General features: G+C 44.7%; 1 protein-coding gene across 4 annotated transcripts; it reads left to right on the top strand.

The window, feature by feature from the left end:
• The first annotated feature begins 671 nt into the window (after nucleotides 1-671).
• On the top strand, nucleotides 672-20,566 carry POU3F2 (POU class 3 homeobox 2). Of its 4 annotated transcripts, none has more exons than XR_014005990.1 (2): nucleotides 672-5,678; nucleotides 19,443-20,566. XR_014005990.1 is itself a non-coding variant. In XM_081186642.1 (2 exons), exons 1-2 carry the CDS (start codon nucleotides 788-790, stop codon nucleotides 19,515-19,517), a joined length of 1,350 nt encoding a protein of 449 aa, XP_081042768.1. In that variant the 5' UTR covers nucleotides 672-787; the 3' UTR covers nucleotides 19,518-20,566. The 4 variants fall into 4 exon arrangements, 3 of the variants coding, with proteins under 3 accessions (XP_081042768.1, XP_081042769.1, XP_081042770.1); XM_081186642.1 differs by having other exon boundaries at nucleotides 672-2,062; XM_081186643.1 differs by having other exon boundaries at nucleotides 672-1,834.
• Nucleotides 20,567-25,159: the final 4,593 nt, after the last annotated feature.

Below are 25,159 nucleotides of genomic sequence, written 5' to 3' on the forward strand. Positions count from 1 at the left end.
ACGAGTCCTCCTTTGTAGCCTGGCAGACGGGGGCGGAGTGAGGGGGAAGGGAGGGCGCGGGTTGGGATGCGGAACGAAAGAGCGAAGCCGTCCTGCGCCTGAAAAGAACCCAACCAAGTTTCGGAAACAATGCGAGCAACAGGAGAGCATCCCCACCAGTAGCCTTAACCACGGCGCGCCTAGGGTCAGTTTGTGACCTACTTGCTTTTCCAGTAAACATAGACAAAGGTGGTTTTCCTATGTGTCTTCTTCTTGTTGCAGTTGTTCTTGCTATTTTACAGAGGAGGTGAGCATCATCGGGTCTCACACACAGCCCCCTTTATCCGGACTCAGCCCATGTGGCTACAAGCAGAGGAGCTACACTTTTCATCATCATCATCATCATCATTATTCCCTTTCTTCCGTGTGTGTGTTTGTGTCTCTTCCCCGCCCCCGCCGCCACTTCTTTTCTGTTCCTTCCCCCTTCCTTCCTTCCCTCTCTCCCTGCTCCGAGTTTGATTACAAAGCGAGCGAGAGGGAGGCTGTGCGGGGGGCGTGGTGTCAGCGCCAGGGCCGGGGCCAATGGGAGGCTCCCCCTGCGCCGGTTGCTAGAGGTCTCCACGTAAATCAAAGCGCAGGGAGCCAATGGGGGCCGGAGGGAGGGAGGAGCGGGGACGCGTGCCTTTGCAGTGGGCTCTGCCAAGCGGACTTGCGGGGGAAGCGAGCGGCGAGAGGAGCCCGAGGCGAAAAAGTAGCTGTCAAATGCGCGGCTCCTTTAAGCGGAGCCCTCAGTCCGGCTCGGAGAGTCATGGCGACCACAGCGTCTAACCACTACAGCCTGCTCACCTCCAGCTCGCCCATGGTGCACGCCGAGCCGCCGGGGAGCATGCAGCCGGGCGCCGGCTACAGGGACGCCCAGGCGCTGGTGCAGGCGGACTACGCGCTGCAGAGCAACGGGCACCCGCTCAGCCACGCTCACCAGTGGATCACGGCGCTGTCCCACGGCGGCGGCGGAGGGGGAGGCGGCGGAGGAGGAGGAGGCGGCGGCGGCGGCGGCGGAGGGGACTCGCCCTGGTCCACCAGCCCGCTGGGCCAGCAGGACATCAAGCCCTCGGTGGTGCAGGCCAGCGGCCGGGGGGACGAGCTGCAGCAGCAGCATCACCAGCAGCAGCAGCAGCAGCAAGGCAGACCGCCGCACCTGGTGCACCACGCCGGGACCCACCACGCCGCCGTGGCCGCTGCCGTGGCGTGGAGGACTGGCGGCGCGGCTCACCTGCCGCCCGGCATGGCTGCGTCCAACGGCGGCGGCCAGGGCGGGCTCCTGTACTCGCAGCCGCCGGGCTTCACGGTCAACGGCATGCTGGGCTCCGGGCAGCCGGGCATGCACCACCACGGCCTGCGGGACGCCCACGAGGAGCCGCCGCCGCAGCAGCAGCCCCCTCACCACCCCGACCACCTCTCCCAGCAGCAGCCGCAGCAGCAGCACCCGCACGGGCAGCAGCAGCAGCAGCAGCACCACCACCCGCACCACCACCACGAGGCGCACTCGGACGAGGACACGCCGACCTCGGACGACCTGGAGCAGTTCGCCAAGCAGTTCAAGCAGCGGCGGATCAAACTGGGATTTACCCAAGCGGACGTGGGCTTGGCCTTGGGCACGCTCTACGGCAACGTCTTCTCGCAGACGACGATCTGCAGGTTCGAGGCCCTGCAGCTGAGCTTCAAGAACATGTGCAAGTTGAAGCCTTTGTTGAACAAGTGGCTGGAGGAGGCGGACTCGTCGTCGGGCAGCCCCACCAGCATAGACAAGATCGCGGCGCAGGGGCGCAAGCGGAAAAAGCGCACCTCCATCGAGGTGAGCGTCAAGGGCGCCCTCGAGAGCCATTTCCTCAAGTGCCCCAAGCCTTCCGCCCAGGAGATCACCTCGCTGGCGGACAGCCTCCAGCTCGAGAAAGAGGTGGTCCGCGTGTGGTTTTGTAACAGGAGACAGAAAGAGAAACGCATGACTCCCCCGGGAGGGACTCTGCCGGGAGCCGAGGACGTGTATGGGGCCAGCAGGGACACGCCGCCGCCACACCACGGGGTACAGACTCCTGTGCAGTGAACTCCGCCGTCGGCGGGGGAGGAGGAGCAGGGGGGAACTGGGGGGGCCGAGCCTGGCCCCTTCCCTCGAACCCCTTACTCCTCCAACTCTTTCGATTGTTTTCTCCCTATTCCCCTTTAAAAAAAAAAGCAGACAAAACAAAAAAAGGAAGGAAGGCGAATGCACTGAACTATCCTTGAAACGGTAGCAAAGTGTGTAATGAATGGTGTGTTTCTGACCTTTACAGGCGAATAACCAGGCAATGAAGTGCAGTGAGTATATGGATGTGTGTGTCAGAGAAGCGAGTGCATGTTTGCCCCTTCCACCTCTCCCCCGCTCTCTCTCTCTCTTTCTCTCTCTCTCTCTTCGTTGCATCCAGGCGCAGGCAGATAAGAGAGACGCCCCATTGCAAATGTCAAGGCGCTGCACAAAACCTTCCCCCCTCTGGGTATAGGCGAAAGCCGGCCGGCCTTTTGTAGCAGGGGGCCTTGCCCGTTAAATACTTGGTGGGGTCTTCGCCAAAGGCGCCTAGAAGGAAAGCAGGGAAGATGATGCTTCGATGCTCTGCAGCGCGCTTTAGGTTGGGTTGCTTTGGCTGGGGGTGGGGGGCGCGGATACAAAGGCAAATGTGGTAGACAGGTGGTAGAAGGGTTATGCCGTTCTTGTAAAGAGAGAGAGAGAGGAGAAACCGTCTGAATTTGCACTGCAAGGAAACAGAAGTTTACAAATCTCTCCCTTTCCTGCCTCTGTCTGGAGGTGACTTGCATTTTGCTCTCTGTGTGTATGTGTTTGCTGGCCAGCGGTGGGACAATGTACAAAAATCCGTGTAAGCCTTTGCCTTTCCTCTTTGTGTTGTTGGACGCGAAGTTTTGGAGTCAGCCTTCGGCGGAGGTCATGTTTAATTTGCTTTTTCTGCCATCATTAACCTCCGGAGTGGGGGAAGCTGGGCTCTCCTTAGGGTTAAGTAGATCTTGAGGGGAAGCGTTAAGAAAAGGACAGAGACGAGAAGGAGGTGGGGGAAGAAACAACTGCCACTTCCCACACAGAGAAATGTGGCTGTGGATATGTATCCCCCCCCCCCAGCTGCAAGGCAAGGTAGGTGTTTGTGTGAATGAGTGAGTGAAACGGAGACGGGGGCAGGACTGGGGGAAGGCACGTGAAGAATTAGAAACTCGCAGAAATAAGATTATAAGTGTGTGTGTTGTGTGTGTGAGAGAGAGAGAGAGAGAGAGAGAGAGAGAGAGAGAGAGAGAGAGTGAGAGAGAGGGACCCATTCATGCTTTTCCAGCAGAAAGTGGCACTTTGAAAGAAACTAACAAGTTTTTTTTTGGGGGGGGTGGAGTGTCAGATGGGAGAAAGAGAGAGAAAGAGAGACTAATGCTTAGCTTCACAGATCCTGTACAGAAAGTTCTCTGTATGTCTTGTCCAGCGCTGCTCTGCCCTAAGCTGACATCTGCTTTTAAATTTGGAATGGGGTGGGGGTTGAAATTCAGCTCAAGAACATTCATTCTGATCCTTAAGATCGTCACTTGGAAGTAAGTTCCACTGATCTAAGCAAAGGTGCTCAAGGTTGCAGCTCTGGGCTGTGATCTTGAGATGCATCATTTCCATTTGGGAGAAGATAACACTCAGTTCCAAGAGTGACACCCACTTTAGGTGGGACTTGCTTTCACATCATGTCCTGAAAAAAATCAGGATTGAATGTAAGCGGTCTAAGAACTGCAGTCCCATTCATCTCAATGGGAGGTTTCCAACTTACTTCAGCAAAGATGTGGGATTGTATGAAGTACGCTCTGGACAAGAGAGTGGAGGAATTTTAAGCAACGATTAAACCCATTGAAATCAGTGAGGTTAAGACTAAGAAGGTAGCCAGGATTTCCCCCATTGTAATCAATGGGACTTATTTCCAAGTAAATGTTTCTATGGGGATTGCTTTAAAAATCCAAGTACTGTACTTGGTTTTCAGTGGTCAGTATGTGGGAGTTGTGGCCACATGCAGCTGGGTGAATTTCTCTTTAAGGTTTCTTCTCACATTTTAGATGCATCCCACGTCCTTTCTTGAGACTTCAGCATAACATGTGGCATGAAAAGGACCGGTTTAACTTTGTCGGCCTTTTCTCTTTTCTCCAAAGGGAGCCAAATGAAGGGAAAACAAAGCAACCAAAATGCCATTTTTCAATTTGTCTTTTTCCTGTCCCCTTTGTGTTAGTCATTTAATAGCTGCATTTTGCTTGGTAAAAAATGGTTAACTTTCCAAAAAGCAAAAGGCTCTAGAGAGGGAAGACAGGAAGGGGAAGTTGAAATTGTATATTATATTCTATATTGGGGCAAAGGGGGAGGGGGTAACCCATGAAACTGTGAGAGTGACATATTCATATTTTGAAACATCTACTCAGCACAAAAAGGGGGTGGTCTGTATAACTTTTTAAAAAATAATATTTACAAAGTTTGCCTAGTGGAGTGTTTGAGAATTCTGAGGCCAATGAAATATTCTCTCAGAGAAACTTTCAGATAAACATTGGAGGAAGTAGGTGGGATTTATTAATACTATATTCTTCAACTGTTTTTCTAAGCGCCAGTGTCTGGCATCAGATTTTTTTTTCCTCCCCACTTCCCCTTGAGAAGACAAATACAGCTTTCTGAGAAGCCTATTCATTGGGCCTTTATTCTATTTTTGCAACAGTGTCCCCCCCCCCTTTAAAAAACTATATGGACACTGGTTTCTCTTTAATGGTATTGAGCTGCTGTCGATTACTGTATGGGGTCAAACTTCTTTAAAAATATTCAGGTTGGGGCAGTGGAAGTGGCAAAATGGGGGGGGCAGTGACACTTATTAATATCTGGGTAAGGTCAAAAGAAGGAGTTTGGGGGAAGCAGATCCTCTAAACCCTCCAATAAGTTTACTTAAAATTTTAAAACAAAGTTACCACACAAACCTTACCACTCTGTATATATGTTTAATATTTGTCCTTTGAAATGCAGAAATAGTTTAAATGTTTTCTTTGTCTATTTTTTTTCTTTTTTTTTAATGCTACCCAGGGAAATATTTTCATATCATTTTTAAGTGGGCTGCCTCAATGTATATTTATTTCTTTTAAAGCAAACAGGTTCTGGAAACTGTTTTTTCTGTAGCTTTAAATGAGTAGGTGAACAAACAAACAAAATCTATATGGGATGTAATATTTTTTTTTGGTTCAGTCTCTTTAAAGAAATACTTTGTTTTTTGGTACATTTGGATGTGCTTGTGGGGAAAAATAAAAGCGCAGAGATCCTTATATATTTATGTTAAAGTAATATTTTATTATCTACATAAAACAGAAATACACAAGACCTTTATAGTTTGTTCGAGTTATTGGCATATCTTTTATTTCCCTTTTTTAAAAAAAACAAAAAAGAAATAGTACTGAGAGTGGCGACATAGTTCTTTGGAAATGGGAAATATGTGGGAAGAAATAGAATCTAGCCTTTCTATTGCCTTGCATTCTCTGTCCTTCCTTCTTACTCCATGACATTTTGGAATAAAATGTATGCCTAATCTATTGACAGATTTCGCTGGTATAATTATGGCAGCTGGTAGAGTGCAGGAGGAATGTGGGCCGGGAAGGAACACTGTTAGGTAGGCACAATTGTCTTTCCAAGGTTCGGCCTTTAATGCTGGAAGCCACCGCAGTGTGTATATTTGGATGCTCTGGGAACCAGTTTCTCTTGGAACGCGTGTGCGAAGAAATATATAGCTGGTTGGAGGTTACACAAAATCTAAGCATCTACATGTTCTCATTGTCAGTCGCTGGGCTGGGGTTTTCGATGTAGCGTGTGCCGCTTTGGGCTGCGATCATAAATTCTCACACTTACTTGGCAGTAAAAAGTTCCATTCAAACCACCAAGACTATATTAAGTTGAAGGGCAAACCACTTTCTCTAGAGTAGGCTCGTTGATATCCCATTGCAGTCCATGGGATTCACTGCAGCACTATCGCCACGGGATAACCGGTGGATGGATAACTGTAGCCCAACGCCTAAGTGTTTTGTTTTTAAAGGAACAGGGCATTCTTACTATTTTTAATCAAGCTCTTTTAACGCTAAACATGCGGTTGTTTATCTTGGACTTCCTTAGTCAGTCTTGCTTAGCCATGTGCATTTTGTCTCCTTCCAAATCAAAGTTTTGTCAGGTAGATTGCCAGTTCTTCTTTAGACATTTGAAAGGCTTCCGTGGGCTATGCGACGCTTTCGTTCTTTCAAGTAACAAATAAACTATTCTTTGGAGTAATTTCTACGCTGCAGTGTAGGTTCTACAATAGAGATGCAGCCAGATCCCCAACTGAGGAACAGCTCAGCTGAAGTGCTATAATCTAACTGGACCCGCGGCCCTAAAGGTTGTCTCTTGGAGGTGAGTTCCTTTGAAATCAATGGAACTTTACCCTCAGGAAAGTGAATACAGGAACTGGAAGTTTCGTTCCAATGGAACCTGGGCTTTCCAACTAAGACTGGATAGACTGCACGCCAGCTCAAATCAAATTGCTTTCGCCCAAGCTGGGTGTGGTTCAGATTGCTAATGTGTGCGCACACGAACAACATTATAGGGGGCGGCTATAATCCCGCTATACATTTCTGTGGAGCTTCTGTTTAGGTCCTTGTGGACATGACTAGGTTATTGGGTGCTATGCCCGTCAATAGCCCATTTCCTATTTTTCCCATAGATGTGGGGTGGCATCTTCAGCGTTAGCATGTTTTGGATACTAACACCTTCTTGCCTAGTTTCTTGGCTTTTTAGAAGAAAACTCCACCAACGCCACAGCCACTCCGCCCTAAGTCTTCCCACCACCGCCTTTCCCCTTTTAACGATAGTTTCCAGGCTTATTAGATTTAATCATCTTTTCTAACTCCTAGTCAATATTACACGCGTCCCAAACAGATTCAGCTAAATGATCTTATCAATAGTCTGGAAACGAAGTGACAGAAAGAAGGAGTGTTCTGTGACCGCAGATATGCTGATGGGTAAAATGTTTAAGCTGGGTATAGATTGAATGTCCCTTGGTCAATAGCTCGCTGAATTGTCTGTATTTTTTTTAATAGTGGAGGGGGTGGGTTGTTTGAGGAGTGGAAAGCTGGGCAGCATCTGCCCTCTGCAGGACATTTCAATGGTCTTGGAAATGGAATCTTTTGCTTCTTCCCCCTGCGCGCGCGCGCGCGCCACCCGAGTTTGTGTGTGCGTTTGGAGTGGTGGTGGGATCACGTGCGCGACGCTTGGTTGGGCCAGGTGTGATTTTTAGTTGAGCGCCTGGCTTTCATATCTGAAAGGATTAGTTTGGAAAGAAGCCTTTCCCTTCCTCGCCCGCTAAAGAATTTGAGCCTCCTGCCTATATTGATAGAACTGCTGGGTGATGGTTACAGCGTTGGGACAGAGAGAAACTACTTTGGGAGAGGAGCTCACCCAGGGCGCTTCAACCAAGGATTTAGCATTAGGGATATTGAGGAGCATATCTTTAATCGAGGAGGAGGAAACTGGTCAGGTACCGTCGAGGTTCCCTTTCACCGTCACCTTGTATTAACTGTCAACAAGGGAAGTCCTGTTGTTCCTTTCTGCTTTTGTGCTCCCCCCTCCCCTCTTAAAAGACTGTCACCAAGGTTTTGTGGAAAGAGGAGCTGGTGTCCCAATAATAGCAATAAATACCAGGAGAGCGGTGGGAAGTATTGGGTGCTAGTCAAGGTGTGAGCGACGCTTCTGAAAAGCTTCTGAGCGTCTCTAGACAATAGCAAAATAAGAGCATGCCCTCATCTCTTGCAGGAATTGACAGAGATGCGAGGATCTGGTATCAAACTGTGGACGAGAAGGCCCAGTGCTTGGGATTGAAATCCTAATTTCAAAAGTGGCTTGAGAGAGAGGAAGAGAGTTTATCTGAATAAAGAGAGGCATGGGGAAGTTGCAGTGATAACAATCTTTTCTACAAACAATAATAGTTGGAAATCGATTCATTCTTCGACGGAGCTTCAGTTTGGCTTCAATGCCTTGCCTAATAAGGAAGTACTAGGAGTAGAGACGAACAGGAGATGTATTTATATTTTGCTTTCTTTTCTTTTGGATAGCAGAAAAGAGGGGATGTTTTCCCAGTGTTTCTTTTATTCTAGTGTTTTTAGTTGTTCAAATGAGAAACTTTTCCGTCAGGATGGTCTTTCTTTCTTTTCTTTCCTTCCTTCTTTCCTTCTTTCCTTCTCTCTTTCTCTAAGTTCCACGGTTGATGTTTACATTTTCTGGCCCATGTGATAAATGCATATGTAAACGTTGCTGGGTTTTTTTTTAAAAAAAGAGGTTTTTTCCCACGAGGCCTTTGTATGGAGGCAGCCTGTTTCTGACTACTGACCACCTCGATCCACAAACTAATTAAGTCAATTTGCTTGCTTGTCATTCCATGCGGATTTCAGCTTCCTTGCCGTCAAAAATACTCCCACTTCATTTGCTTGCGATCCGGAGTCGAAAGCAACGCGGGCGCTTACCGCTGCTTGCCTCCTGCCCCCTCTCCCATTTGCTGGTTCTGACTTACCTATAAATCCTGGAAGGCAAGAATATTGGCAATAATTTGGCACAACTTGAGAATAATAATAATAATACCAACAAAAAAGGCTCACCGTTTCTAAACTTCCTAGCCTGACTTGAATTTTTGAGCTAAATCCTATTGGATTTGCTCTGACCTCTCTGAATGTACAAGAGAACAGAAAGGCCGTCTCACAGACAAATAGAAACCCGCCTCTTTTCTTAAACTTTATTCAGTGTCTTTCAATACAATTCCCCACCCCGCTCGGATCTTAGACTTGCTTCTTTGGAAGTACGAGCCACAGAGCTCCAGGGTTTTACTTCCTGGTAGGTATGCTTAGGATTGCAGCCTTTTACCCACCTGGTAAAAGTAGAAAGGTTACGCGGTATAGATACGGATCTTGAAACTGGGAAAGATTGCAGGGATTTTGGAGCGAGGGTGTAACTTTCACTTGTCAAATGTGGCAGACACCAAAGCGTTAACGAAAGTGATAACTGAGAGTTAGCAGGTGTGTATGCTACATTATGTGTACCATACAACAGTAAGTTAACTGCATATTACTGGAGAAAACAACTTCCTTGTAAAATATCCTTTATGAATGCAGAATTTTATATTTTTATTTTAAAGTTTTAAACAGGATACTGTAATTATGTCTCAAGCGATGACAAATCACCCAGGCAAGGAGAATGCCACGGCATTTCAGTATAAAGGCTGCAGTCAAATCCATATTTTTCTGGATATAAGTCCCATTGAGATCAATAGGTCCTACTTCGTGTGAAGCGCCCTGAGATCTTGGATGAAGGGCGGTATATAAATCTAATAATTAAATAAAAAATAAAACCCTTAGGATTGCACTGAAATGAACATAATTTGCAATTAAATGCAGGCTTGAGGAAGATAGAGGCTTCTCATTCCTGGGCAGGTAACAATGGCCGCATTTTAGTTTGTTTCTCAATCCCTAGATTGTGTTCGAATTTTTAAGACTACACTCCTTACTTGAGTGTAAGCCCCATTGAACGCAGTAGGGCTTTACTTCTAGGGAAAATGCATAGTATCGGGCAGAAATACTACAATCACATGCAAATTCTATGAAATTCAGGTTTAAGATGCAGGATTTAAAATCCCATGAATGAAATAAATCTCACTGAACTCAGTAGGAGTCATTTACAAATAAACATGCGTAGGATCGTGCTGCAAAGCACATTTTTATTGGAAACAAAGTTCTGTGGTGAGAGTTGATACAGTTGAGAGAATAATATGCTTCAGACAGAATTAAGCAGCTGGATCAAACGCCAGCAGAATAGCACTCGGCTGCTTGTGAACCAGCTTGAAGGTCGAATACACACACACACACACACACACACACACACACACGTGTGCAGATGTTTATGTTTAAAAACCCACAATCACCCTGTCCGTAGCACACTTTAAAAAAATACTTTAACTTGACAGCTTATTCTTTATATGATTTTAAAAAATATGCTTGATACTTAAGTATCAAGAAACCGTTAAAAAAAAAATCCTATTAATGTAACTGGCGATTCAACCCACTTTTTCAGGGAAAGTCCCATTACAGTAAACAGGGCTTGGATCGAAGCCACAGCTGGAAAAGAAAGGGTTTTTTAAATCAATGGAATTTCTGTCTAATTTAGAACTGGAATATTAGTGTAAATAACATTAAAGTCTATTGGCCGTTTATTTGTTATGTTACATTCCAGCTCAGTGCTGGCTCGGCCACAAATCAGCAAACCATGGTGATTTCCATACACTCTGGGTATCTTAGAACGATAAAAGGTCGATTTGCAACAGCTTCTTTTGCTTATATTGGCATCCTTGCAGGATTCACCTATCCTTACGGAACTCCTAGGTCTTTCAGAATGGTTATACTTTATCATCTGACACCCTGTTCTCCACTTCCAATGGGGGGGGGGGGAGCAACAACAAACCATTGAATTGCAAAGGGAATTTTTTTAGCAAATGACATCTGATATCTGGAGTTTTAGCTAGCTTCATATGGTGCCACATTTGAGTAATGTGTTTTGCCAAAGCGAAAAGCTGAAAACCATAGGGAGAAATAAGTGAGCAAAGAAATTATGCTTTAAAAAAAGAAAAGAAAAGCGGAATAGCTGAAAGGACCGTGAAGGAGACCTCTAAAGGGGACCTCTTAAAATGTCATGGCCTCCTTTCTTTCTCCCGAGTGGGAATAGTTTTTGAACACTGTCTCTAAACTAGTTCCTCATCGTAGGCTAACTAGCAGTTCTGAACAGGGAAGACGTTGTTGAGCTCCCAACGAGTTTATTAATGGCATCGCCAACAAACAAAACACCTCTGCTCTTGTGTATGAGACCACCATAGGCACCTTAATGTCTCTAGTTAGTAGTACTATGCAAACATATTTCGAATTTAACTTGAATGTCAGTCAATGAAGACTTGACGAGTGGAAATGGGTCTTTCAAAAAGACTTTCAGAACACTTTTCTGCAAAGCTGTTAAAACTCAAGAGCGGGCATTCAGACAACTGACGACCCATAAACTTACTGGGAAGTAAAATTATTAACGTAATAAACGTATTGCTCTAATATGGGATTTGGAATTCTACTAGAAAGCGAGTCTCGTGGATTCTTACGGACATGACTGCTAAGTAAATACTCTTGGAATTGCTACTCCTCTGAATCCAGTTTTGGGTGGTAGACATCCAAATATTTTGCCTTGACTGCTGGATTTAGCAGGATACCAGCAAAAGGGGTGGGAGTTATAGGTCGTCCCACAGATCTCGGTAGGTGAATACAGAGGACCAACTTAAAAATCACGCCATGTTTTAATTAATGCGTTTGGGACCACTGGTCCTTACTGTCGAGTAGACATGCTTAGGATTGCAGTCTTGAGCGCCAAGAATGTGCACGATAACCGTGTTGTCGTCCTTATCACTGCTTTTGCGCCAATCCCGAGGAACTGGCTAGATCTAAAACTGCACTGAATCATGCGAAGGATGGTTGCCAGGATCTAGGACCAAGGGAGAGACAAGTGTAGGCATCGCTGGGCTTTTGCTGCCGGAAAGAAATTGTCTCCTAAATTCCTAATGCAACGTCCGCCTGCCAGTGACTCGACGATCGAGTCTGGTCTTGTTGCCAGTTTACTGCGAAGCCAGTCCCATGTTATTCAGTGGCATTTACTCCCCAGAAAGTGTGCACCCGATTGCAGATCTTTCTTTTATCCCCCTCGCGCCCCTGCCAAGAGAACAGACCCATTCTGGCCCAGCCTCTCCCCACCCTCCAGGCTTGGTTTCCAAGTCTAGCCGGCCCAAGGAACTTCTAAGCGAAAGTTTTCGGCAGCCCGTCTCATTCATTAATTGCCCGTCCCTGCTCGCTTCATTCATGGCTCCTCCAGTCATTCATTGCCAAGTCCACGGAGGCACCAGCTCCTTGGTCAGTAGGGGAGACGCACAAACAAGGATGGTGCTATTTATTTCCCTCCGCCTGTGGATTTCGAAGACATTCAAGCAGGCACAATCATTAAACTAATTTGTATTTGATTGTTTGGGCGGACGAGGGTGAGTTTTATTACACTAAAGCATTCAAGCACGCACGCACCGCTGATTAGCAGTATACATTAAATAAAGTTGTTTGTACACATTGTCTTACCACATATAGGCAGCCTTATTATTCTAATTACTCTAATTAGGGCATTGCAATGGTTTCGATTTGATTTGAGGAGGCATGGATTCGTGCTAGTCCTTTTGGAAAAAAGGAAAACGCTCTCTGTGAGCAGGTTCTCTCACTACTTCCATTTACGCCTTCAAAATGCATCACATTATGGGCCAAATTCATAAAGAACCTTAGGAGACATCAGAATACAGTAGAATGTTTAAGGATACGGAGTTTAGACTCAAGAGAGATAGTATGTGCGTGTCCCATCCCTCTGCATTATTATTATTATTATTATTATTATTATTATTATTATTATTATTATTTCAACCAACCTCCAGACCAACAATCTGCAGCTTCTCCTACCTGCTCCCCTCCCCAAGGTCTCTCCTCTCCTCTCAGCTATTGTAACGCTCACTTTAGAAAGAGCTATCTTAAGTATATATATTTCTGGAAATCTGTTTCATAAGCTTGAAATGAATGTGATTATTATCTGATATCAGTTCATCAAACGTGTTACATCTATAGGGGACTTATAATTAATTTCTTAATCCTGTTTGAGACTTCTCCCTGCCCATGCATCTCTCTCTCTCTCCCCCCCCCCCAAAAAAAGCCAATAGCCGAGTCTGGGGAAGAGATTTTACATTTTTTAAATATATTTCTTCTTTCCCTGTTTTTCTTTTTTAAATGAGCAGCGTTGAAAAATGTCTTTGCGGAAGAGGCATGAATTTGTTGTCTAACTAACCAGCCGAATACAGGGTTCTCTTAAAACAGGACTGTTGCGAAGCTTATACTTCTCATTCAGCAGAAACATTCTTTCCTTCTGTGTTCGTCTGTCTTTTTCCCTGGGAAATCCGGCTGATTCTTACATCCACCTCCACCTTGGGGGAACTTGACTGAAAGAAGCGCTTGCGGTTAGGCGAGTAAAACTGTTCTCCTTAGCTCGCCTGTGCTTCCAACAGTTCTTAAAACTGTGGATTTGGAAGGATCTTGTAGATGTGTTTTTCATACCCAGACTTTAGCTCTCTCTCTGTCCCTTAATACATCGCCTCTCTACAGTGGAGCAAAGGGAGAGAGTTCCTGATTGACTTTTGCAGATCACCCAGTTGCTCATGTGTCTTACAAGCGTTCCCACCCCCCTCACCCCCATCCCTTCTTCCATCAGCTGGGAAGCCTAATGAAAAACTGACACACACACCCCCACTTTCGCTGATTGTACCTAAAGGTGAGGGATAAACGGCCGTGAGTGTGAGTGTGTGTGTGGCTGCGTGTGTTTAATGCACACCAGGAAAAACCACCCGCCTAAGCTCCTTTGTGAGGCTTTGGCTGAGGAGGAGAAGGCGTGTGGAGGCGGCTGGAGGCTTGAGTTCTCTGAGAACTCCCTTTCAAGCTTGCTCGGGCCTGCTTTGGGTTATTCTGCAGCTCTTGGTTGCTTTGAAAACCAGGTGGACCCTCCACGGTTTGAGAAGCTCAAGCCACATGCTCTCAGCTTCTCGTCCACCCCCCACCCTCCCCATTCATCCCACCGGGCCCACAAAGAGCCCGGAGGGAGACAGAGGGGAGGGTTTGCGCTGAAAGGGATCCAGAGGCTTCCAGCGCCAGGAAAAAAGGAGTGGGGGGCGGGATGGCCTTGTAGAAGTCGCTGCAGCCCAGCCGAGGGGAAGAGGACGGCCTAGGCGAGGCCCCGGGTTGCAGGGAAGGGAGAATTCGGCTGGGGTGGCTTGCCCGTCTGGCGGCTACTTTCCAGAGGAGATCAAATATTCCTCCAGCAGAATCGCGAGCGGGAGAGCGCCTGGAAAGGACGAGGGCGGGAGGAAGGGGCGGGTGGGAGGCTTTGAGCCAGCCAAATGCCCCTCTCTGCCATAACCATTCTCTGCGTCCCTGGATTTATCCTTCCCTGGGGAGTTCATTGTACAACACAGCCCGCCTGCCCTTCTCGCATGAATCTGTTTTGTAACAAAGTCTCCCCAGCGAGTGTATTAGAGAATAAAGCCTCTCTTCCCTCCCCCCCACCACCCCGTCCCTGCCCTCTTTCTCCCCACCCCCCTCCCCATCCTTTTGATTCACGCCCCCCTCCCCTCTTTCCCTTCACTACAGCATCTGTTCTGGGAGCGCTCTTCTCGTCCTTAACTGCAGGGAAATAAAAGAGTGGAACTCGGGCGCCCCACAGCGGACACGAGCGTAACTTGCTGTAACAAACAGAGGCAGCGGCCGAGAGGGCGGGGGGAGAGAATATATATATATATATTTAAAAAAAAAATCCAGGCGTCTAACCTCCCGCGCCTTGTCCAGTTCGGAAATAAACTTGCCGATTAGGATATGTCGGTTTGAATAATCGCTTTTCAAGACAAACCCGCTCATGTCTGAAGCCAGCCTGTAGCAGAAAGGTTAAAAGGAGAAGAAACATGAGGTGGTTTTAAAAAAGAAGGAGGGGGGAGGGGGAGAGCGTCTCCCTCCCGTCATCACCTCCTCTTGTTTATTTCTTGCTTCTCTCCACAGATCTGGAACAGATCAGGGATTTCTGTTGTTGTTTTAAGGCCATATGCACCCTCCATAGTTCACATTGCAACGGGGCAGGATATTGGTTCAGTGAGTCCCTTGGTTTCATTGGAATTGCCTATAAATCTGGTATAATTTTAAAATACAGCCAGCAAGGTCAAAGGTTGCTTTTGTTTTGTTTTTAAGTCCAGATTCAAAATGCTTTCATAGATGTAGTAGTTCTTAGCTTCTTTCTGTTTTCGACTTTGCATTCCCACACATTTGTAATTCAAAATCGTGACATTGGCTGGAAGGTATATTCGTTTTCAAAACAGATCTCTTCTGATTTTCATCCCTATAGCTTTCTGCAGTGGGTGTTAGGATCTGGGCCAAAGTCTTCCAGTGGAAGCCTTTGCAATGCAGTGCCTTTTCCTTCTTCCTTCTTTCAAACTGGGTCTCATTTGTATCTAGAAATACTCTCGAATCGGAAAGCTCCCCACCCCCTTAACAACAAGAGAAAAACCTGTGCTGGATTGGACCAAGGGTTCAGCACGGCAAGCATCCTCTTTGCAGCATGGACCAGACAGATACTTCCAGAATTGCCATCCCCCCCACCACCACCCCAAAACCTAAACTATTACTGTTGCTGGGTGCCTGCAAATGGTATTATTCAGAGGTATACTGGCTCTAAACAGGAATGTTCCCTTTAGTTATCCTAACTAATAGCTGTTGAAACTGTTGACAGTCTTATCCTGGATAGGAAAGCTACCTAAGCCAGAGGTCATCACTACATATTGTGACAGCAGATTCCATAAGTTAATTATGCATTTGTTCTAGGTAGATATAGAAATTGTCTGCAGTTATTCAGTGGTGAGGGCAATGTACCTCAACTCATATTCTGGATCACTTTTATACACTTTTTATTTTATTTTATTTTATTACTTAATATGTCCCAGCATCGAGCCCTGCCACACATTGGTGGGCCGTGCAATGTATTTGTGCCTGCAACAGAAAACAATCATTTCCCCAACAGCTGTTAAGGTTTCAATCCTACATATGCTGACCATTTAATACAACAGGACTTGTTTTGAAATAATTTATTATAGACCACTTAGAGTTTTCACCTACAATCAAGCGGTAGATCAATTTTGTTAAATACAACATAAAACCAAAAACCGAGTAAGGATAGATAAGATTGCACAGCTCTTTGTTTAATGGCTGCATGTGTTAATGACTCAAGACAACCTTTGTCAGCTGGGCTCTTTCCAGATGTTTTGGACCATGAATCCAATCAGCCCCTGCCAGCATAGTCATGCTGGCAGGGGCTGGTGGAAGTTGTATAAAACATTTGGAGGGCACCAGACTGGCTACTTTAAGAGGCAATATAGGAAAATGTGCAAAAGCCTTTATAGTAATGTTCAGGCTTTCATGGGACCATTTTACACATCACCAAATGCCCACATAGAAGTCTAATTCAGATCCTATCTCTGAAGTATGATGCATGATCCTATGTGCCCTTAAGAAGCCATAGCTGGCAGTCAGTTGAGCTTCAGCTTGTACACACAATGCCTGCATGCAGTTATTTCTACATGTGCTATGATTCACCTATCAGGGTTGTACAATTTCCTGTATGGATGCGGATTCCATGTAGGGATTTTGTAGTTTACTTAAATAATTTATATCCCATTTTTTTAATGCTGAAGTTTAACCAAGGCAGCTATGTCTGAACCTGACAGCAGATATGCCCTACGAAAGCACAATGTACTCACAATGTAAGGCAGAAACATACACAGCAGATGTGTGTCTATTTCTAAAGAGAGCGCACTTGCAGATAGCTTTTTTACAGGTAGTCAGACAGACCAACCCTTGAAATCACACATACATTAAGCACCGAAAGCTGTGCGGTGCAGGCAGGTGTGGGAATTCTCCTATGCCTTGTGTTACCTATTAGGCAGTTTGTCCCAATCTTCTAAACCAGCAGTGGGAGAAGTTACTATTCATCCAAGTTTGCATATCACATAGTGTGCACAGTAGATAGGTGAGTTTGCTGTTCCACTGTCCGCAGCGGAGTCAGGAAGAGTATTGGTGTTGGGTCATTCCGCAATCAGTGTTCCTGATGCATGAATCAGAGCTCAAGCCAGTTTCCCAGCATGTGTTTCCCATTCTTCTTAGCCTCTGCATACCTCCACAAAGCAGCTTCTGGTATTCTAGCCGCCACAACCTCACTCACCTGCTCTGCAATGATAAAAAAGGTAAAGGGACCCCTGACCATTACGTCCAGTTGCCAACGACTCTGGGGTTGCAGCACTCATCTCACTTTACAGGCCGAGGGAGCCGGCATTTGTCCGCTTCCGCAAACAGTTTTTCCGGGTCATGTCGCCAGCATGACTAAGCCGCTTCTGGCACAATGGAGCACTGACACCAGAGCAGTGCACAGAAATGCCGTTTACCTTCCTACCAGAGCAGTACCTATTAATCTACTTGCACTTTTGGCATGCTTTCAAACTGCTAGGTTGGCAGGAGCTGGGACCGAGCAACGGGAGCTCACCATGCTGCGGAGATTTGAACCGCCGACCTTTTGATCTGCAAGCCCAAGGCTCAGTGGTATAGACCACAGCACCACCCGCATCTCTGCAATGATACCTGTCCACAAAGTTGATACCTGGGGATCAGCAGAGGCTGAAACAATCAAGTCCCCAAAATAGGAGCTGTGTGTGCCTGTCCCACAGTAGCTATTTCTATCATTTTACAGCTCCCAAAAATCCTGCCCTGATCCTCATCCAGCAAAAGAACTGTGGTAGTGACTTTCCAGTTGGTGTAGCTTAAAAGGAATATTGTAGCCTTTGAGATATGTTGATGCTCCTTTGGCATATGAGACTGAGTTGTCGCCTTAGGGAGGTTGATGTAGTATATGAACAGCAGCTGTCTAGGTTTCAACTTAAATAAGAATTTTCAAGTGGCATGTCCCTATGTTGATATTTATAGTCTAATCTATTTTTTAAATCCAAGTTTGCTCTCATTTCCATGATGAGGCATTTGCTGCACTGATATTCACTTATCTTGGATCGTGCATGCTTTGTTCCACTACTTCTTTTTGGAGGGATATTCTAATTCCACCACCCTTGAAAATTGCTACAATCTCTATCAAGATTCAGTACAGTTCAAATGAGAGCTGTAGTAATCAGAATCCAAGGCTGCAATCCTGCGCACACTTACTTTAAAGAAAACCCCACTAGACATACTGGAACTTTCTTCAGAATAAATATGCCTAGGATTGCACAGCAAGCCTCCCAGATTCAACAAAGATCACAAATGGTTGCATCAGAAACAGCTCCAGGTTCTTGAAAAAGACTTCACACATAAATTGTGTGTGTGTCCTCCTATTTTCCTGTTCTCCATATCACTGATGATGACTTCACTGTGTTATGCAATCTGTGTTTAGAAATACATTAAGAATGGAAGAGTTCACAGGATGAAAAGGTGGGGATGTTACCCAGATAATTTAGGATTCAGAATTGGCGTGAAACAGATTTTCTAAGCACAGAAACACCCGTTTCAAGTTGTGATGCTTATCCTTCTTGTCTTGATAATCAGGAATGTGCCCAGAAATGTTGACTTTGTTTTCAGGACTGGCGAAATGTAGCTCTCTTATCACCTATGCTGTCTTCTTCATATGCGTATGAACACGCTCAGACACAAACTCGGGGCCAGGAGAAATCATTTTTTTAAAAAAACAACAACCAGTGTTTAAGTCCGCCCTCTTGAAAAAAATGTTTTTTAAACAATGTCTGTTATATCTGAGATACAGTACGACAGCAGTAGATTGGAACCCTACCCAGCTCACCAAATAGCACACACTATGTGTATGTCTGTCTGCACCCTTCAAAGTAATGGGCACGTTCTTCACCTGTACCGTTTTTTTCTTTAGAGAATCTTTACGTAAACCATATATGGTCTAAGGAGAACCAAGCCTTTTCTGACTTTAGCCATTTTCTCTGGGTAGTTCCCATTTTATCCCAGTAATGTACACATTATGCACATATTGGATGTTACTTATTCACATTCATCTAGCAGCTGCAGCATGATGGATAAGAGCATAAACGATAAGCAAAGATGCCTTCTGTTCAAGACACAGCTTCAGAGTTGTCTTAGGCAAATTGCTGTGATTCAGACTCAGCTCACCATCAGTAAAACAGAGATGAAAATGCTGGCCCGAGTATTTTCATCTTGTGGTGGCGATTATTTAAATAATTTATTTTTTATTATTTTTATTTTTATTAATAAATTATATCCCGCTCTACATTTTTTTCAACACGGCTTACACAACACAATATGAAGTACAATCAGCATTTTGGGTATAAGCATAGAAGTATAATGCATGTGTGTATCAGTGTGCACACATACACACACACACACACACACACACACACACGTGTTTCCAATACAAGCACATGCTCAAATCTACATGACTAAACATGCACCTAATTGCTGCTGTTCTTATATCATTCGTCCTAGGAATGGGCTCACGGATTTCAGAGGGATACTTTGGTGTAAGTGGTTTGATGATTGCGTACCTAGCCAGCCAGTATGTCTGTCTTTCTCTTGATGGGGTACATGTTTTGGTTTTCTTTTAAAAAAAACAAACCTCTCACAAACATGCTCTTTGTTGGAAATCTTTGGCAGCATATGAAGGTTCAGAGGCAGCCTGTGTTTCTTCCTTCTTGTTACAGGAAGAAGACTGGGGAGATGCTCTTCCCCTCCCTTCCAACCACCCCCTGACAACGTTGCTTCAAAGCTGCCTTTAATTACGGAACAACTTGCTTGATAGTCGGATAGAAGAATGCGGCCTTCCCTTCACAAGGCATCCAAATTCCACATGCTCCCCTATCTATTCAACTAGCCCTAATGGGCTTTAGCTTTCTCATAATATTATTATTATTCTTATCTCTGGGGTGGTTCTGGATTATGTGGGGTTTTTGCTCACCACATCATGTCTTTATCTCTCTCTCTCTCTTTCTCTTTCATTGTTGTTACTGCTGGTAGTGGTGGTGTACAGTTTTCTCCATGGAGTGAATCATTCCTGTTTAAGACACAGTAGGGGGAAATGCTGCTCATAAAGCAGGATCGCTATCATTTCTGGCTCTTCTTTCCTAAAGCTCTTATAACAAGAACTTGGCAGGAATGCACTTTCAGCTAAGAACTATTAAACAGTTAAGCAGCCAACACCTAACGAAATCTTCCACAAAGAAGACAAACTACCAGCAGACATCTAAACAATTTTTAATACTTTAAAATACATTTCCTTGAACAATCGCAAGTTGGTGACACCTAGAAAACACATGGGCTCCTCCAAATACCTCCCCCCGCCCCAAAGAATCCAATTGAATTATGTGGAGCTGCCCTAAAGTAATTGCTCAAAGGGCTATGACCCATTCAATTCTCAAAGTGTTTCCTATGTTCACTGAGCTTATGTGTACAAATCACCTTCTCTTTTCTTTTTTTGCCTGGTTGCTGCAGAAAGAGGCAAGGGCACATCTGCCACCATGTAGCTGCAAGCCTGTTTCTAAAGCAGCGTCAGTAGGCAAAGGTGATTCACTAGAGGCTAACTGTGGCCGGCCTCTGAAGTTGGGGACAACTTTTTCGAGATAATAAATTTCCATGGAAATGTATGGTGTGCTCTGAAACTGCTCTGGATTAACCAGTATAAGTGTTCAAGGTGATGCCATCTGTCCTGAAGGAGGCATCGGAAAATGTGAAATGTATAATGGCCAAAAAGATGCCGACTCTTCTTCTTCTTTTTAATGGGACCCTCTTGAACTTCAGAAATTTGTCCAATAAAAAGATATCACCTTTCTTTATGGTATCACTTATTCTTGATATGGATCAACATGCTATCTTACACACACGTGAAAGACTGTTCTAGAATCCATATAAGCCTTGGGTGGCAAAGAAATGTTACAGGCGGGCCTAATCATGTGCTAAGACCAGCGCAAATATTAGCCTCAACTGCGCCATATGGAAGAGTTTGATGATTGCTTCACCGTAGGGTAAGTAGAGTCCTTAGGTTTGTACTACACAGCAATTTACATCTCAGTTTAGTTGTGCCAAATGTTTCTATAACACATTTAGCCTTAATCCTCCCACAAAGGGGAGGACATGCAAACTAGGTAGATGAAACAACCGCCTTTCAGTTAGCGAACATTGTCCCTCGAACTGTTAGGAATGTTCCTCCTGAAATGTAGTTCTTCTATCCATTGTCAACAGCAGGTATATTCACCCTTTTCAGACCTCGAACCCACTTTCAACCAGGACATGTATTTAGGAACCCATTTCTTAATCTTTTACCACATACTTGCATGGCAATAACCCTCCTGCTGCTGTGACCCACCAGTTGAAGACCAGTGCTCTATGGCATCCTATGATATGAGCTGTAATAGTGCTATATTAGTTACACTCTCTCTTTTCCCTTAACAACATGAGAAACTGACACTTGAAGTAAGCAATGACCTAATTTATGTCTAGGTTCTTTTACATCACTCCTATAATCAAGCAAGCAGTTTCTGCCCCAAGTGCAGTACGACTACAGCTACAGCATCTCCTAGCATTCCACCTAGGAGGTGGAAACAGATTTGTCTCATATCCCCACCATGGTCATTGTTTCCCAGCAAGGACTTAGTCTTTCGGAAGCACCTAAGGATGTGTGTGTGTGTGTGTGTGTGTGCGCGCACACACACACACACAAGTCAATAAAAAGTTAAATGCCAAGTGTTGTGTACTTTCTATTAGACACAGTACATTCACACACGCAAAGGGGGAAGATACAAATTTCTGCATTAAGGATAGTCAACTTCAGAGTACTGTAATAATAAATTGTGGTCATTAGGAAAATGCACAGATACAGTATTCTTTTTTTGCTTACGTTGTTCTGTAAGAGGCCATGTACTTGAATTGTACTATACAAATAATATTTTTTGACATCTCTGATATTTAAAACCTTCAAACTCTGCAACCAGAAACTGAAATGATAGAATCATGATTAATTGCACTGATCATATCATTATTATTTGGTGGTATTCAACCAAGTTTTACTTAGAGCAGATGCTCTCCTGTGGTACACACCCACTAAAGCATCACTGTGGTGGGGAACCATCCCTGCAAGATAGGTAATATTCACACCTTTCATTTGTGCAAATTTATTCAGTTTTAAGATACCTTTTTGCATCAAAAGAGGCTTGTGAAACATATAGATTAACTAATTGAAAGAAACAGTACGTCTGAATCAGGGCTGACATTGTATGTACAATGCTAAAACAAACAAATAAATAAACAAACAAAAACAGCACATGGAGCACACTGAACACACACTAAACTGTAGTGTGTACACAAATGATGCCATGGACATATACATAGATTGCTAGGTTCCCTTCATTTTTGTGGGCTAGATTCAATCACCCTGTACTTGGGTATTTTCTAACTATAATCAATGTAACTGCATCAGTTTAAGTGACTTTTGTTCCTGCTATTCATGCAGTATTAAACACTGGACAGAAATGTTTTATTCTTCTCAGTTCCATTTGTATCTTTCCCTTTTGGCAGAATCATACCCACACCCCAAAAAACCCCATAGTAAATATAAATTTGTTTTCTTCCCAACACAGAAAAGGAACATACAAATATACCTCCAAATATTTCCCCCCCAAGATACAATTCATTATATTGTATAATTTGCATTGCAGAAACACTAATTGTCCTTACCATTCTACTATGATTTTAAGGATATCAGAGACATGATCTTGCCTGAGTAACACACTCAGAGACATAGGTTGATATTGCATAAAAACTACCCCCATTGGAAACAATAGAAACAGGACAATACATTTTAGATTATCTTTGAAAAGATGTTGGCCTGAGGCCAAATACTGAGAAAAAAGCACACAAGCCAAGCTCAACATGATTGTAGCACATTAGCAATTAAAATTTTGTTTTAAAATGCCTCCTTTGACATAAAACAAAACAATGCAAAGCTTAACTTTAAACTGCTCCTGAAATTCTTTGAATAATTAATGGAAGCAGGTGCATTAAGTCTTACTGTGGACTTGCAAGCTATGATGGATTCACCATTTCTTTCTAGTTAATAAGTAACTTGGTTGCCTTTGCTGTCTGGGAAAGTGCATAAGAAACTGACTGTTAACCACAGGTTGAATGCAAGTGTCTGACTACCTAGGTAAAAGTATGCACCAACCATAAGATTTGGTTCAGATCCAGATTTGATGCTTTGTAAAACCACCTGATTTGGCCCAGAACAATTCAGAGGCTCCTCAGTTTCCCCTAGGTGTCCAAGTCCGTTTCATCCAGGTTTTTTGTTTCTTTATTTTTTCTTTATTTGTTTTAGCATTGTACATACAATGTCAGGCCTGATTCAGACGTACTGTTTCTTTCAATTAGTTAATCTATATTTTTCACAAGCCTCTTTTGATGCAAAAAGGTATCTTAAAACTGAATAACGTCCATGCCGATGCTGCTCCCTCTTCACAGGCTCTGGACCTAGTGACTTCCATGGCAACACTAGGGCTCTCCCAGTTTGTTTTGGGCCCCACTCATCAAGCAGGCCACACGCTGGATCTGATCTTTGGGGCTGGCATAGATGTGATCATGCTCCCCCCTGTGGAAGTGCCATGGTCTGATCACTACGCTCTGAAAGCCAAGATTGACTTCCCGCTCCTCCCCTGCTCGGGTGGTGAACCTATTTGGGCTCGTCCGCGAAAACAGATGGATCCTGATAGATTCCGACAAGTCTTGCGGGACCCTGCTCCTCCTGGCGACTCATTAGATGACCTTGTTGAGGACTGGAATAACCGGCTCTTGGCAGCCATTGATGAGATCGCGCCTAAGCGCCCTCTGCGACCCCGTCGAAATGGGCCCCTTGGTTTACTGAGGAGCTCCGGAAAATGAAGCGGGATCTCAGACGGCTAGAGCGAGTATGGCGACGGACTCACAACGGAGCCTCAAGAACATCTTATAGGACGCTTATGAAAGCCTATGAGATGGCTATGAAAGCTGCTAAGAAATCTTACTTTGCAGCTTCCATTGCATCCGCTAGCTCTCGCCCGGCACAACTTTTTAGAATAATTAGGTCAATAATGTCCTTAGGAGGACAACCAAATTTAAGCACAAATTCAACCCACAGCTGTGAGGCATTCGCGAGCTTTTTTGCGGAGAAAGTCCTGTTGCTCCACCGTGACCTCCCTGATGGCTGAATATCCAGCTACCCTGGATTACAGGCAGGGCCAGTCCAAGACCTGAGGCGAACCACCCACCAGGGAAGAAGGGGTGAGTGAAGATCTACACCAGGAACCCAAAACTACATTTGGAGCAAGGGTGGAAGGAGACCAGCAGCCAAGAGACCGCTGTAGAGACAGTATGGGGGTGAGGCTACTAAGGAGGAGGCGGATCTAGCCTCCAATGAGCACATCACAGCCATTGCTGACACTGCAGTGATGGCGGCAGCAGCAAGTGATGCATTCATTGGAGTTGGATCTGCCGTCCCTGTGGATCCTGCTGCCTGAGGTGGTCTTCTCACTTTGCCTCATGGGAGGGCTGGCCTTGATTACACGATTGACCTGCGAGTCACAGAAGAGGTCTTCCTACGTGCTCTCTTCCCTCTCTGGTGTTTGCTTGCCCTTCTCCCGTCAACCCCCCAGTAGTGTTATGGCCAGATTAGAGATACTCTCTTTGCTTTCAGAATACACTTGTCTTCTGCATTAAATAAAATGCCTGAATTGCCAAGGTGTCCTGAAATACTTCAGGGGTCCCTACTTCAATTCAACACATACCTAATTTTCTCACAAAGCATCTGACTTTTTAATTTTTTAAAAAGAAAGCCTTAGTTCAATATTTCATTTTCTTCTCTCATACCCAGCAAATCACCCAGGGGTAGAAAAGGTATTACCAATGGATATAAGAATCTTGGACAGGCTCTTTGCATAGGGAGAGAGGGCTGTGTTGAGCATCACTCAAGAGACCTCATTTCCAGGCCTCCCTCATTGTTAGGATATGACCTAACAATAATAATAAAATGGAGTTGTTTGAGTTTTCTCATCATCTTTAACAAAATAAAATTGCCTACCCCCTTAATTTTTTAAAGAATATATTAGTAATAATGATTTTATAGGCTGTGTGCAAACTACAACAGCCATTACATCTAACATTTGCAAGTACTTCACCACTGGCTTTTTCTTCAAAGGAATCCTTAAGCTATCTTGGCTATTTCCATATTCTGCTTCACAAACTCTCTTTGAAGGAGTGTGTGTGTGTGTGTGTGTGTGCGCGCATGTGTGCGCGCATAACACAAACCAGCAACTAATAAAAAGGCATTATGTAATAGCAATTAAGTTCAAACCATTCTGTAATCACAATTCTGCACCACAGTTTGGCTTTATTAAGTGTT

The sequence above is a fragment of the Podarcis bocagei genome (assembly GCF_964188305.1).
Source record: "Podarcis bocagei genome assembly, chromosome: 3".
In the NCBI taxonomy this organism is placed as follows: domain Eukaryota; kingdom Metazoa; phylum Chordata; class Lepidosauria; order Squamata; family Lacertidae; genus Podarcis; species Podarcis bocagei.